Source organism: Pongo abelii, chromosome 19 (genome assembly GCF_028885655.2).
Source record: "Pongo abelii isolate AG06213 chromosome 19, NHGRI_mPonAbe1-v2.0_pri, whole genome shotgun sequence".
NCBI lineage: Eukaryota > Metazoa > Chordata > Mammalia > Primates > Hominidae > Pongo > Pongo abelii.
In genome coordinates, this window is record NC_072004.2 from 44,515,096 (window position 1) to 44,530,457 (window position 15,362).

Consider the following 15,362-nt stretch of genomic DNA (forward strand, 5'->3'; position numbering starts at 1 on the left):
AACAGGGACAATTTGAGTTCCTCTTTTCCTAGTTGAATACCCTTTATTTCTTTCTCTTGCCTGATTGCCCTGGCCAGAACTTCCAACACTATGTTGAATAGGAGTGGTGAGAGAGGGCATCCTTGTCTTGTGCCAGTTTTCAAAGGGAATGCTTGCAGTATTCAAAAAAACTGTCACAGTATTCTTGTGCCAGTTTTCAAAGGGAATGCTTGCCCATTCAGTATGATATTGACTGTGGGTTTGTCATAAATAGTTCTTATTATTTTGAGATACATTCCATCAATACCTAGTTTATTGAGAGTTTTTAGCATGAAGGGCTGTTGAATTTTGTCGAAGGCCTTTTCAGTATCTATTGAGATAATCATGCGGTTTTTGTCATTGGTTGTGTTTATGTGATGGATTACGTTTATTGATTTGTGTATGTTGAACCAGCCTTGCATCCCAGGGATGAAGCTGACTTGATCGTGGTGGATAAGCTTTTTGATGTGCTGCTGGATTCAGTTTTCCATTATTTTATTAAGGATTTTTGCATCAACATTCATCAGGGATATTTGTCTAAAGTTATCTTTTTTTGTTGTGTCTCTGCCAGGGTTTGGTTATCAGGATGATGCTGGTCTCATAAAATGAGTTAGGGAGGATTCCCTCTTCTTCTATTGATTGGAATAGTTTCAGAAGGAATGGTCCAGCTCCTTTTTGTACCTCTGGTAGAATTCAGCTGTGAATCCCTCTGGTCCTGGACTTTATTTGGTTGGTAGGCTATTATTGCCTCAATTTCAAAACCTGTTATTGGTCTATTAAGAGATTCAACTTCCTCCTAGTTTAGTCTTGGGAGGGTGTATGTGTCCAGAAATTTATCCATTTCTTCTAGATTTTATAGTTTATTTGTGTAGAGGGGTTTATAGTATTCTCTGATGGTAGTTTGTATTTCTGTGGGGTCGGTGGTGATATCCCCTTTATCATTTTTTATTGCATCTATTTGATTCTTCTCTCTTTTCTTCTTTATTAGTCTTGCTAGCGGTCTATCAGTTCTGTTTATCTTTTCAAAACACCAGCTCCTGGATTCATTGATTTTTTGAAGGGTTTTTTGTGTCTCTATCTCCTTCAGTTCTGCTCTGATTTTAGTTATTTCTTGCCTTCTGCTAGCTTTTGAATGTGTTTGCTCTTGCTTCTCTAGTTCTTTTAATTGTGATGTTAGGGTGTCAATTTTAGCTCTTTCCTGCTTTCTCTTGTGGGCATTTAGTGCTATAAATTTCCCTCTACACCCTGCTTTAAATGTGTCCCAGAGATTCTGGTATGTTGTGTCTGTGTTCTCATTGGTTTCAAAGAACATCTTTATTTCTGCCTTCATTTCGTTATTTACCCAGTAGTCATTCAGGAGCAGGTTGTTCAGTTTCCATGTAGTTGTGTAGTTTTGAGTGAGTTTCTTAATCCTGAGTTCTAATTTGATTGTACTGTGGCCTGAGAGACAGTTTGTTGTGATTTCTGTTCTATTACATTTGTTGAGGAGTGTTTTACTTCCAATTGTGAGGTCAATTTTCGCATAAGTGCGATATGATGCTGAGAAGAATGTATATTCTGTTGATTTGGGGTGGAGAGTTCTGTAGATGTCTATTAAGTCCACTTGGTGCAGAGCTGAGTTCAAGTCCTGCATATCCTTGTTAACCTTCTGTCTCATTGATCTGTCTAATGTTGACAGTGGGGTGTTTAAGTCTCCCATTATCATTGTGTGGGAGTCTAAGTCTCTTTATAGGTCTCTAAGGACTTGCTTTATGAATCTAGGTGCTCCTGTATTGCATGCATATATATTTAGGATAGTTAGCTCTTCTTGTTGAATTGATCCCTTTACCATTATGTAATGGCCTTCTTTGTCTCTTTTGATCTTTGTTGGTTTAAAGTCTGTTTTATCAGAGACTAGGATTGCAACCCATGCATTTTTTTGCTTCCCGTTTGCTTGGTAGATCTTCCTCCATCCCTTTATTTTGAGCCTATGTGTGTCTCTGCACGTGAGATCGGTTTCCTGAATACAGCACACTGATGGGTCTTGACTCTATCCAATTTGTCAGTCTGTGTCTTTTAATTGGAGCATTTAGCCAATTTATATTTAAGGTTAATATTGTTATGTGTGCATTTGATCCAGTTATTATGATGTTAGCTGGTTATTTTGCCCGTTAATTGATGTAGTTTCTTCATAGCATGAATGGTCTTTGCAATTTGGCATGTTTTTGCAGTGGCTGGTACCGGTTGTTCTTTTCCATGTTTAGTGCTTCCTTTAGGAGCTCTTGTAAGGCAGGCCTGGTGGTGACAAAATCTCTCAGCATTTGCTTGTCTGTAAAGGATTTTATTTCTCCTTCACTTATGAAGCTTAGTTTGGCTGGATATGAAATTCTGGATTGAAAATTCTTCCTTTTAAGAATGTTGAATATTGGCCCCCACTCTCTTCTGGCTTGTAGGGTTTCTGACAAGAGATCCGCTGTTAGTCCAATGGGCTTCCGTTTGTGGGTAACCTGACCTTTCTCTCTGGCTGCCGTTAACATTTTTTCCTTCATTTCAACCTTGGTGAATCTGACAATTATGTGTCTTGGAGTTGCTCTTCTTGAAGAGTATCTTTGTGGTGGTCTCTGTATTTCCTGAATTTGAATATTGGCCTGCCTTGCTAGGTTGGAGAAGTTCTCCTGGATAATATCCTGAAGAGTGTTTTCTGACTTGGTTCCATTCTCCCCGTCACTTTCAGGTACAACAATCAAACATAGATTTGGTCTTTTTACATAGTCCCATATTTCTTGGAGGCTTTTTTTGTTTCTTTTTACTCTTTTTTCTCTAATCTTGTCTTCTTGTTTTATTTCATTAATTTGATCTTCAACCACGGATCTTCCACTCGATCGAATTGGCTATTGAAGCTTGTGCATGCGTCGTGAAGTTCTCATACTGTGGTTTTCAGCTCCATCAGGTCATTTAAGGTCTTCTCTACACTGTTTATTCTAGTTAGCCATTCGTCTAACCTTTTTTCAAGGTTTTTAGCTTCCTTGCGATGGGTTAGAACATGTTTCTTTAGCTCGGAGAAGTTTGTTATTACCGACCTTCGGAAGCCTACTTCTGTCAGCTTGTGAAAGTCATTCTCCATCCAGTTTTGTTCCATTGCTGGCAAGGAGCTGCGATCCTTTTCAGGAGAAGAGGCACTCTGGTTTTTGGAATTTTCAGCTTTTCAGCCCTGGTTTCTCCCTATGTTTGTGGTTTTATCTACCTTTGGTCTTTGATGTTGGTGATCTACAGATGGGGTTTTGGTGTGGATGTCCTTTTTGCTGATGTTGATGCTATTCCTTCCTGTTAGTTAGTTTTCCTTCTAACAGGCCCCTCAGCTGCAGGTCTGTTGGAGTTTGCTGGAGGTCCACTCCGGACGCTGTTTGCCTAGGTCTCACCAGTGGAGGCTGCAGAACAGTAAATATTGCAGAACAGCAAATATTGCTGCCTGATCCTTCCTCTGGAAGCATCATCCCAGAGGGGCACCTGCCTGTATGAGGTGTCTGTCAGCCTCTACTGGGAGGTGTCTCCCAGTCAGTCTACATGGGGATCAGGGACCCACTTGAAGAGGCAGTCTGTTCATTCTCAGAGCTTGAATGCCATGCTGGGAGAACCACTGCTCTCTTCAGAGCTGTCAGTCAGGGACGTTTAAGTTTGCAGAAGTCGTATGCTGCCTTTTTTTCAGCTATGCCCTGCCCACAGAGGTGGAATCTATAGAGGCAGTAGGCCTTGCTGAGCTACGGTGGGCTCTGCCCAGTTCGAGCTTCCCGGCTGCTTTGTTTACCTACTCAAGCCTCAGCAATGGCAGACGCCCCTCCCCCCATGAGGCTGCAGCCTCGCAGGTTGATCTCAGACTGCTGCAGTAGCAGTGAGTAAGGCTTCGTGGGTGTGGGACCCACCAAGCCAGGCACAGGAGGGAATCTCCTGGTCTGCTGGTTGCTAAGACCATGGGAAAAGCACAGTATTTGGGCGAAAGAGTACTGTTTTTCCAGGTACGGTCTCTCACGGCTTCCCTTGGCTAGGAAAGGGAAATCTCTCGACCCCTTGCACTTCCCAGTTGAGGCGACGCCCTGCCCTGCTTCGACTTTCCCTCCGTGGGCTGTACCCACTGTCCAACCAGTCCCAATGAGATGAACCAGGTACCTCAGTTGGAAATGCAGAAATCTACCCCTCTTCTGTGTCAATCTTGTCGATCTTGCTGGGAGCTGCAGACCAGAGCTGTTCCTATTCGGCCATCTTGGAAGCAACTGAAATTGTGATTTTTATGTGTTCTCTGTTTTGCTTCCTCACCAAGACTCTAAAACTCTGGATGGAAGTATATCTCTTGTTTATAATTCCCAATAATCTTAGTATAATCCCTTACACACAACGACCATTGTATTGTGACCAATGTAGTAGTAAAAATTGGAAAAGATTTTCAATAAATATTATGACAATGAATGCACGTGTGTTTACGTGTATATGTACAAGTTAAAGTTACCAAAGATGATTATAGGTCAACAATGACTAAAGGTGACTAATATCGTAATGACTAAATATGGCTTGGTAGGGATAGGAAAATCAGCATCTTACCCATTTCCTGCCAGACTCAAGGTGAATAAGAGAAAGCTAAAAGATTGCCTTGCCCTAGGTGACAAGGTTAAGACCAAGTTACTAGGCTTATGGTGGTCATAAACCTGCAAATATTCTGAGAAGACAAAGTCTGTTTGACATCCCCATATGGATATTCAATGGGCATTTCAAACTTAATGCATTAAAAACAAACATCTTAATTTCCCATTGCTCCAACCTCCTTTTATTCATTTAACATATATTTATTGAAGGGCTACTATGTGGCAGGTACTGTTTTAGCCTTGGAATGTCCATCAATGGGCATAACAAAGATCTCTGCCCTTGTGTTGTTTATAATCTGGCAGGGAGAAACAGGCAGTAGATAATAAACATAGTAGGTGAATTGTCAAGTGTTGTAGAAAAAGCAACAAGGTAGAAAAAGGGTAAGAGGAACTGGGAGTGCTGGTGGGATGGGCTTGGGGATGGTGATGGAGAGATGTAAGTAGCAACTTCAAATAGGGAGGTCAGGATGATCTGACTCCATTGTCAGGTTGAAATTGGAGCAGAGAGCTGGAGTTGAGGGAGTTAGTCAAGTAGTAAGGATATCCGGGGGAAGAGCATTCCAGCAAAGGGAACAAGTACAGCAAAGTCAGGAGGTACTTAGAGTATCCCGTGAACAGCAAGGAGGCCATGTGTCTGGTGCAGAGCCAGTGATGGGGAGAGTATAAAAGGAGGTTTAGGAAGAAAAGCTGGGTGATGGGGATCAAATCATACAGGGCCTTAGGCCACTGAAAAGACTTTGGCTTTTAGTCTGAGTGAAATACAGGGAGTCTCTGAACTGTTTTGAACAGAGAAATAACATCTGACTTGCATTTTAACAGAATTACTCTGGCATCTCTGTTGAGCAAAGAATATCAAACAGCAAGGGCAGGAACAGGGGAACCTGTTAAGAGCGATTGCAGAGGCTGGGCGCAGTGGCTCACGCCTGTAATCCCAGCACTTTGGGAGGCCGAGGCGGGTGGATCACGGGGTCAGGAGATCGAGACCATCCTGGTCAACATGGTGAAACCCCGTCTCTACTAAAAATACAAAAATACAAAAATACAAAAAATTAGCTGGGCATGGTGGCGGGCGCCTGTAGTCCCAGCTACTCGGGAAGCTGAGGCAGGAGAATGGCATGAATCCGGGAGGCAGAGATTGCAGTGAGCCGAGATCACACCACTGCACTCCAGCCTGGGTGACAGAGCGAGACTCTGTCTCGAAAAAAAAAAAAAAAAAAAAGTGATTGCAGAAATACATGCAGAGAAATGGCAGTGGCTTGTACAGGGCCACAGCAATGGAGATGAGGATAAATTTTTGGATTCTGAATACATTTTGAAGTTAGAGTCGGCATGGTTTTCTGACACTTTGGATATAAAATGTGAATCCAAGGCTTTTCGCCTAAGCAACTATTTAATAGAAGAATGAAAGTGCCATTAACTGCAGTGGGAAAGACTGTGGGTGGAGCAGGTTTGGAGAAGATAAGTAGTTCAGTTTTGGATATGTTAAGTTTGTGATATCCAAGTAAAGATTTTGAATAGGCAGTTGGATGTACAAGTCTGGAGTCTGGAAAGAAATCCAGGCTGAGGACAGAAATTTGAGAGTTGTCACCCTGTAGATCATGTTTAAAACCGCGGGACTATATGAGTTTCATTATACCAAGGAAATAAGTAGTAAAAGAAGAAGACCAAAGGCATAACCTTAGGGATGCCACCTCTGTTGCCTTTGTTCTCTTTCATCTTTTCAGTAAATGGCACTACTATCTCCCTGATTTCTCAAGCCTAAAATCTAGAAGTCGTCCTTGATTTCTTCCTTCTACATCCAGACCTGTCCTCTTTGTCTCCACTACCACCAACCTAGTCCAAGTCACCATTATCTTCTAATTCATCTCCATGCTTCCCCATTTGCCCCCCTACAGTCATTTTCCATCCAGCAGTCAGAATGATCTTGACAGAATGAGGTAATTCTAATTGTATCACACCTCTGTGCAAAGCCTGCCAGTGTTCTGCACAGCAAACATTGTGAATGAATGTTCTGACTCACAAATCACTGTGAAATATTGTCAAACGTGAAACAACAGAGTGAAAAGGCAGCCTACAGAAAGGAAAAAAATATCTTTTTTTCCTTAGAATAAAATATCCTAATAAAATATTAACCCCCTAAAAAGGGGTTAATATCCAGAATATACGAAGAACTCCTACAACATAACAATAAAAAACAAATAATCTAATTTAAAAATGGGCGGAGGACTTAAATGGATATTTCTCTAAAGAAGATATACACATGGCCAACAAACATTGAAAAGATGCTCTACATCATGAATCATCACATACCCATGTTCATTGCAGCATTATTCACAATTACCAAGAGGTGGAAGCAACCAAATGTCAATTGACAGATGAGTGGATAAAGAAGAGTTTGTATATACAAAAAATGGAATCTTATTCAGCCTTAAAAAAGGAGGAAATCCTATCATATGCTATAACATGGCTGAACCTTAGGGATATTACGCTAAGTGAAATAAGCCAAAAAGACAAAATACTGCATGATTTCACTTATATGAAGTATCTAAAGTAGTCAAACTCTTAGAAACAGAAAGTAGAAGGGTGGTTGCCAGGAGCTGGGGAGAGTGGCAAAAGGGGAGTTGTTTATAATGGATATAGAGCTTCATTTTTTTCGAGATGAAAATATTCTAGGGCTGGGCGCAGTGGCTCACGCCTGTAATCCCAGCACTTTGTGAGGCCGAGGCGGGCGGATCACCTGAGGTCAGGAGTTCAAGACCAGCCTCAACATGGGGAAACCCTGTCTGTACTAAAAAAAATACAAAATTAGCCGGGCGTAGTGGTGCCTGCCTGTAATCTCAGCTACTTGGGAGGCTGAGGCAGGAGAATTGCTTGAACCTGGGAGGCGGAGGTTGCAGTGAGCCGAGATCGAGCCATTGCACTCCAGCCTGGGCAACAAGAGCGAAACTCCGTCTCAAAAAAAAAAAAGAAAATGTTCTAGAGCTCTATTGCACAACAATGTGAATATAGTTAACACTATTGTACTGTACATGTAAAAATGGTTAATATGGTGAATTTTGTATTATGTGTTCTTTAGCGCAATAAAACAAAAACCAAATCCCTCCTGTGGTTCCTACTGCACTTAGAATAAAATCCCCAACTTCTTACCCTAGCTGCCAAAGCTGTTTATGATGTTGTTTTGCCAGAATCCCTCAACCTCATCTTGTGCCATTCTTCCCTTGTCTGTTATTGTCCAGCCACATTAGCTTTCTTTCTGTTCCTTACACTTACCAAACTTTTCCCCCTGCCTTTGAAATGTTCTTCCCGCTGACTTTTACTAGGCTGGCTGCATCTTGTTTTTCAGATCTTGACTTAATATTACCTCGTCATGAAGCTTTTTATGACTACCTAGTCTCTAGTTGCCACCAATTGCTAGCTGTATCACATCACTCTACTTAAATTTTCTAGGCTGGGCGCGGTGGCTCACACCTGTAATCCCAGCACTTTGGGAGGCTGAGGCGGGTGGATCACGAGGTCAAGAGATAGAGACCGGCCTGGCCAACATGGTGAAACCCCATCTCTACTAAAAATACAAAAAATTAACTGGGTGTGGTGGCATGAGCCTGTAGTCCTAGCTACTCGGGAGGTTGAGGCAGGAGAATTACTTGAACCTGGGAGGTGGAGGTTGCAGTGAGCCAAGATCGCACCACTGCACTCCAGCCTGGCGACAGAGTGAGACTCAGTCTCCAAAAAAAAAAAAAAAAAAATTCTGCATAGCACTTCTCACTATCTGATATTTTTCTTATTTATATTTGTTTACTGTCTGCTTCCCCTATGTAAGAATTTTATAAGTTTTTTATATTTTAGAATTTAAAGTTTTTAAATTTTAAAAGAATGTTATGAGAAAGCGGGGACCTTGTCTGTTTTGTTCATCACCGTATCCCCAAGCGCCTAGAATAGTGCCTGGCATATAGTAGGTGCTCAATAAATATTTGCTGAATGAAAACTGAACTTCCTAGTCTTAAATGATCATTTCTGGAAAAGGACAACTCTTCTCCCCAAGCTCCAGACCTGTCTTTTTGAATTCCTTCTTGGGTATTTCTGTCTAAATATTCTACAAATACCTCAAATTCAACATGCCCCTTTCTGCTCAGTTACTCTTACAGACCTTATTTTTTCTCTGTTAATGGCATCATCATTAGCCCAATTGATCAGGCTAGAGGTCCTCTTTGATTCCTTTCTTTCTCTCAACTCCCACTATCTATCAGATCCTGTCAGTATCTTATCTCACATCTTTCCCTTCTCTTCCACAGAGTTGCCACCACATCATTTTAGGCCTAATTACTTTTTACTTGTATCATTGTAAGAAACTGCCTAACTGGGCTTTTTGCTTCCAATCCCCCATGCCTTTCCAGACCGTACTGTCTTCTATTCATCATACTACTTTTCTGTTCAAAGCTAACAAATGAAATGCCATTTTTTTTTTTTATGCTTTGGAAAAAGCCACAGAAAACTTTATCCTCAGCCTCCTTTAGACCCCACTTACCTTTCCAGCCTCACCATTCATGACATCCCTGCAGCTCTGTGCTGCTGCCCTCATTCTGTGGCCTGATCAGCCTCATAGCTGGTGGTCAGCATACACCAGCAGCCTCCACCTTTACAAAGCCATTTCCCCTGACTGCAGTGCTCCTGAACCCCCACATCCTTTTGGCTGACTCATAGTTTTATCTTTAACATATAACTAAAAAACTGCCTCCCCAAGAAGCCTTTATAGATCTTCCCTCAACTCCAAAATTGAAATTAGTGGCATAGACCCGTATTATCTCTATTATTAATATCATTTTTTTCTTTTTTTTCAAGATAGGTCTTACTTTGTTACCCAGACTGGAGTGCAGTGGCGCAATCTTGGCTCACTGCAGCCTTGAACTCCTGAGCTTAAGCAGTCCTCCCATCTCAACCTCCTGAGTAGCTATGATGACAGGCATGTGCCAGCATGCCCAGCTAATTTTTTTGTATTTTTTGTAGAGATGGGGTTTTGCTATGTTGCCTAGGCTGGTCTCAAACTCCTGAGCTCAAGCAGTCTGCCCAGCCTTCCAAAATATTTATTGAGCACCTACTATATGCCAGGCACTATTCTAGGTACTGCCCTCAGCCTCCCAAAGTGTTAGGATTACAGACCTGAGTCACCTCTCCCAGCCTGTTTCATTTTTTAAATTGTGGTAAAGTATACATAATATAAAATTTACCACTGTAACTGTTTTTGAGGGTACAATTCCCTCGCATTAAGTACATTTACATTGCTGTACAACATTCACCACTGTCCTGTGCTATCATATTTAATTATTTATGGATGTAGTTGTCCCCTCTTCTGATTGGAAACAAACGCTTGGCGTTATTTGTAAGTGCTGAATTAACATGGATGAACATGAATATAATCAGATCATCTCCTGAGATGAGATGTCACGTCACCAGCATCCTTGTGATCCTGCTTGGGTAACTTTAGGATTGTGTTCAGTTTTCTTCCTTGTACTTATTCAAAATGGCATTGGTTAGAGTTCACGGAGTCCTGGATTTTTAAAGGTTCTTTGCCCAATTTCTTCTTTACAAGTTTTTGGTGCGTACACTTAACCTAACTTTTTTGTCTTACCAATATCTATCCTATAAACATGCCAGTGCAATGGAGCACATTGCATTAGGTAAGGTGTGCATATTTCAAGAACTAGATGTGTTTCAAAGCACCGTAATACAACTTCAGCAAAAATGAGGTTAAGAGTTTAGGCTCCAATAATATTGCTGCGATTTTATTTCTGTCAAAGTTTTGTTATTTTTGCTGTATTGTTTGCTTTTCTTCAATGTTTTATAAGCCCCGGTTCTTTGATGAACTCCTAATAAGCTGTGCTTAAAACTATGACATTGGCCTTTCTCCAGAAACAGGTTTCAGAATTGTCTGTTTTTCATGTTCTCTCCCTGCCTTTTCTCTTATAATCAAATCAGCATGTTTTTGTTTTTGTTTTGGAGATGGAGACTCACTCTGTTGCCCAGGCTGGAGTGCAGTGGCACTATCTCTGCTAACTGCAACCTCTGCCTCCTGGGTTCAAGCGATTCTTCTGCCTCAGCCTCCCGAGTAGCTGGGACTACAGGCATGTGCCACCATACCCAGCTAATTTTTTGTATTTTTAGTAGAGACAGAGTTTCACCATGTTGCCCAGGCTAGTCTCGAACTCCTGAGCTCAGGCAATCTGCCTGCCTCCACCTCACAAAGTGCTAGGATTACAGGCATGGGCCATTGCACCCAGCCTAAATCAGCATGTATTTTTAAACATCATAGAATGCGAGGGTTTGAAGTGTCTTTTGTGATCATCTAACATTCACTTTGCATATAAATAAATAAATAAAGACCCATGTTAATGCCAAGGGGAGTAAGTGGCAGAAGAACCTATGATGGAAGCATATCTTTTGGTGCTGTCAATGAAAGGGAAACAAATGCTTGGCATTATTTGTAAGTGCTGAATTAACATGGATAAACATGAATATAATCAGATCATCAGTTATTCTCCCTCCTGATCTGAAGGATCCTGTGTGACATCATCTGAGATGCACTGGGGTTGAGGAAAGATGACCCTTAAAATCCACATTTGTACTTTGCAGGAGCAAGGTGAGATCATAGAGAAGTTACACCCACTCCTTTCTCCACTTTTTAGTCTTTATCCACTAAAAACAAGATGTGAGAAAATCAAGTGACAAGAATGATAGGGTAACAGGCTGTCAACAAAATGAGCGTGTGGGCTTATATAGGTACAAACGTGGTGAAGGTGATAGACCATGGATGCTTATTCCCTTTTAAGTTCCATCTTCCATTTAACACATTTCGAAAGAATTTATTGTGTCTTATTTTCCGCTGATTTGTGTAGCTGTGCCACCCTAGATAACAGTCTTTCTTTTTTCTCTTGCCACCTTCTTGATAAAGGGAAGTACAGTTAGAATCATAGGTACTTAATAATGTTTCAGCATGAATATCCTTCACAACTTTGAGATGTGTACCCTTTATTATCATTCTGTTATAAATCTTAACTTCTTTGTGCCCTACTTTTCATATCTGTAAAATGGATGAAATAGTAGTATCTGCCTCATATAATTGCTGTAAAGATTAAATGCTAATACACATAAAGCTCTTGGAACAGGTCTGGTGTATAGTAAACACACAAAGCTGCTGTTATTATTGTTACTGGTATTAACTGATATATTCATACTTTTTATAACTGCTCATCCTATTAATTAAATGTATTTTTTCACTATATATTCTTTTTCAATGTATATTCCTTTTAATCTTCCTTCTTAGCCTCCACTATAGTTCAGATGCCTTCTCCAATTTCAAACAATTTAATGAAAAGAAAATTTATACATGCAGAGATGGCTGATTTAATTTCTTCAGTCTTTTGGAGGGTAGAATTATTTTCCTTCTGAGAGTAAACTTATTTTTTCCATGCTATAGGTGGTATGCAAGATTACAATTACGTGTGGGCCAACTGTTTTGAGATCACATTAGAACTGTCTTGTTGCAAGTACCCACCTGCTTCACAGCTTCGACAGGAATGGGAAAACAATCGTGAGTCTTTGATCACATTGATTGAAAAGGTAAAAGTAGATGACTGGAAGGTTGGGGTATAGAAACAGCATTAAATAAGGGAGAAATTTGGATGCATGTGAATGATAATCTATACAGTATTAGATGTCCTTTATCTGTTTTTATTACTTAAGATTATAAATTATCTTTAAAGATTATTAGATTATAATCTATTAAAACATATTCTAGCTCTGCTTCCCCTGCCCCTTACCCCCAGCTCTCTGCTCCATAGGGCTTCCTTTTCCTATCTTGGAACACTTACTTATACAAACTGAAATAATTAGCCAAATTTGTACTTCAGGTTCTTACAATGTCATGTGATCATATTTGCTAGTGAGCCTTTACCACTATATGAACCATGGACATCAGTTTAATTTCAACATCACCCAGACTAATACAGCAGTTGAATACACCAGCAATTTCACCTTGTTGAGAAAATTAGAAATCTGGCTTTGAGGAGAGGGAATTTTAAAAGCACCCTACTAGTGTCGTGTTCAGACACATGACTTAAGTTTAAGGATTTAATACTTCTGTCTGTATTTTATTTAAACTTCAAGGGATTGAAAATGTTTTGGGGGAGAGGGAAGAGTCACTTTATTTTTTAGAAATTCTAGTATCAGTGCAGAGAGAAATTATGCCCTCTTGCCTTCCAAATTCACCATCTCTGATCTTGGATTCTTGTCTTCTTAGGTTCACATTGGAGTGAAAGGATTTGTTAAAGATTCCATAACAGGATCTGGTTTAGAGAATGCAACCATCTCAGTGGCTGGTATTAATCATAATATCACAACAGGCAGATTTGGTGATTTCTACCGATTACTTGTTCCTGGAACTTATAACCTTACAGTAGTTTTAACTGGGTAAGAATTTAAACTATGTAGACTCTTAGTTAAAATGTCAAGTCTCTGTTTTATGTCTAAGACAGAAATATAGTCTAGTACATGTTGTTTATTTTTTGTGGCTTTTATTTTTTCCTTATTTTCTGATTTTTCTCCTTTTATAATAAGAAAATACTATTGTGGAGTTTTTTGTCACATAGTCTAATAGTACAATGGGATGTGAAGCATAGTTGTAGCATTAGAGGAAGGACAATTTTTAAAACTTGAAAAGATATTCAGCTGTGTAAAGCATTGCCTTAAAGCTAACTGTATACCAGAGTAGAAAAAACCCATTGCTCTGTAAATGACATTTTGAAGAACTGTCTTATCAGCTTTCTAATATATTAAATGAGTGGTTTCCCACCTCCCCTGGAAAGCTTTCTGGAAGCTCACTTTGATAAGGATTTAATTGATAACCTTTAATCTTGAGCTTTCCTACTTGAAAAAGAAGTTGGAATGTCAGTTTGATAAGACATTGCAAAGAATTGTATAATTTATCCCTCGAGTACTGTAGCAGTGGTTACAATGGAGTAACAACCACATCTTTCAACATGTTCTTTCCTTTGAGGGTAATTTTTTTGGTATACATTCTAGTGTGTGGTACTTGAGAAGATTTGGTGAGAGAAATAGTTGTTCAATCTGGAGTTCTTTGTGAGATAATGTCCTAAAACTCTTAAATTTACACATCTCTCTTTATTTAGTTTGAGTTTTGATAGATCGCTAAGTGTAAGAGGATGAAAAGGCTACTGTGCTTTTATAATATTAAAGCATTGTATGTCTTAACTATAAACCATTTACTTTTTCAAACTTTTTTTTCAGGTATCTGCCATTGGCTGTTACTAATGTAGTGGTGAAAGAAGGACCAGCTACAGAGGTGGATTTTTCTCTTAGGCCAACTGTAACTTCAGTAATCCCTGACACGACAGAGGCTGTAGCAACTGCTAGCACAGTTGCTATACCTAATATTCTTTCTGGAACATCATCCTCCTACCAGCCAATGCAGCCAAAGGACTTTCACCACCACCATTTCCCTGATATGGAAATCTTCTTGAGAAGGTTTGCCAATGAATATCCTAACATTACCCGGCTTTATTCATTGGGAAAATCAGTAGAGTCAAGAGAACTTTATGTGATGGAGATATCTGATAATCCAGGTGTCCATGAACCAGGTAATTGGTATGGTCTTACACATAATTTCAGTAGTGCCCCTAAAAGCCATGTTCAATATTGCTATGTTTCATTCAGAAAGGTTGCCTACAGTTCGTATAACTGACACTAAGAAAACCTAACTAAAATTAAAAGAAAGCAAAAAAGAAAATATAACCAATCTTTTCCCAGAAAAGAAGGAAATCCTTTTGCTAACCCATATTAGGCATGGTATTTAATATGTGCATAGATTATATTTATTCTGCTAATAGTGTTTTATTTATTTATGTTATATGGCATATATATGCTTTGAGCCTGCTCAGACATATGTATTAGTAAGGAAGTTGCTTTATAAGATGTTTCTGAAGGTTTTTTCTGCCTCCTTTGCCAAAATACATGTTTAAAAAATTTTTTAGTACAGGATTTATATATGTTGGGGAAAAAAACAGAGTCCATGATGATTAAGAAGGAAAAAAAGCCTTCCATGTAATTATTTTGTTTTCAGGTGAACCAGAATTTAAGTACATTGGAAATATGCATGGAAATGAAGTGGTTGGAAGAGAACTGCTGTTGAACCTCATCGAATACCTTTGTAAGAACTTTGGAACAGACCCTGAAGTCACAGATTTGGTTCATAGCACTAGAATTCACCTTATGCCATCCATGAATCCTGATGGGTATGAAAAGTCCCAGGAAGGTAAAGAATAGCTATTAATTGTTAATCATTTGATCATCATATGGAATGATTATTTTGATGGAGAAGAGAATTTGAACTGATTCTTTTGGAATTTCTTCCAATTTTTTTTCCTTTTAATTTATGATCGATTTTAGCTCTTGTATTCTTATATGATGATCTGGTCTGTTCAACAATTATGTGATCAAATTTATATATTTAGTGGTGTTTTCCACTTGGTAATGGTTCTTATTTACAAGAAATAGAGTATAAGACTTTTACAGATTGTTTTATTTTAGCAATAGTTCTGTTGACAAAGAGTCAAACTCTGTAAAATATTTGAAGAGATTTATTCTGAGCCAAATATGAGTGACCATGGCCCATGACACAGCCCTCAGACCCTGAGAACATGTGTTCAGGGTAGTAAGGGT

The 15,362-nt window shown here is 39.5% G+C and overlaps 1 protein-coding gene across 1 annotated transcript in view; it reads left to right on the plus strand.

The window, feature by feature from the left end:
* CPD (carboxypeptidase D) overlaps positions 1–15,362 on the plus strand; it is an 86,993-nt gene that overhangs the window by 30,196 nt on the left and 41,435 nt on the right. The window contains exons 3-6 of the mRNA XM_024234874.3: positions 12,103–12,245; positions 12,925–13,094; positions 13,932–14,281; positions 14,764–14,955. Coding sequence (XP_024090642.1) covers positions 12,103–12,245; positions 12,925–13,094; positions 13,932–14,281; positions 14,764–14,955 — 855 coding nt within the window. The remainder of the gene's footprint in view (positions 1–12,102; positions 12,246–12,924; positions 13,095–13,931; positions 14,282–14,763; positions 14,956–15,362) is intronic.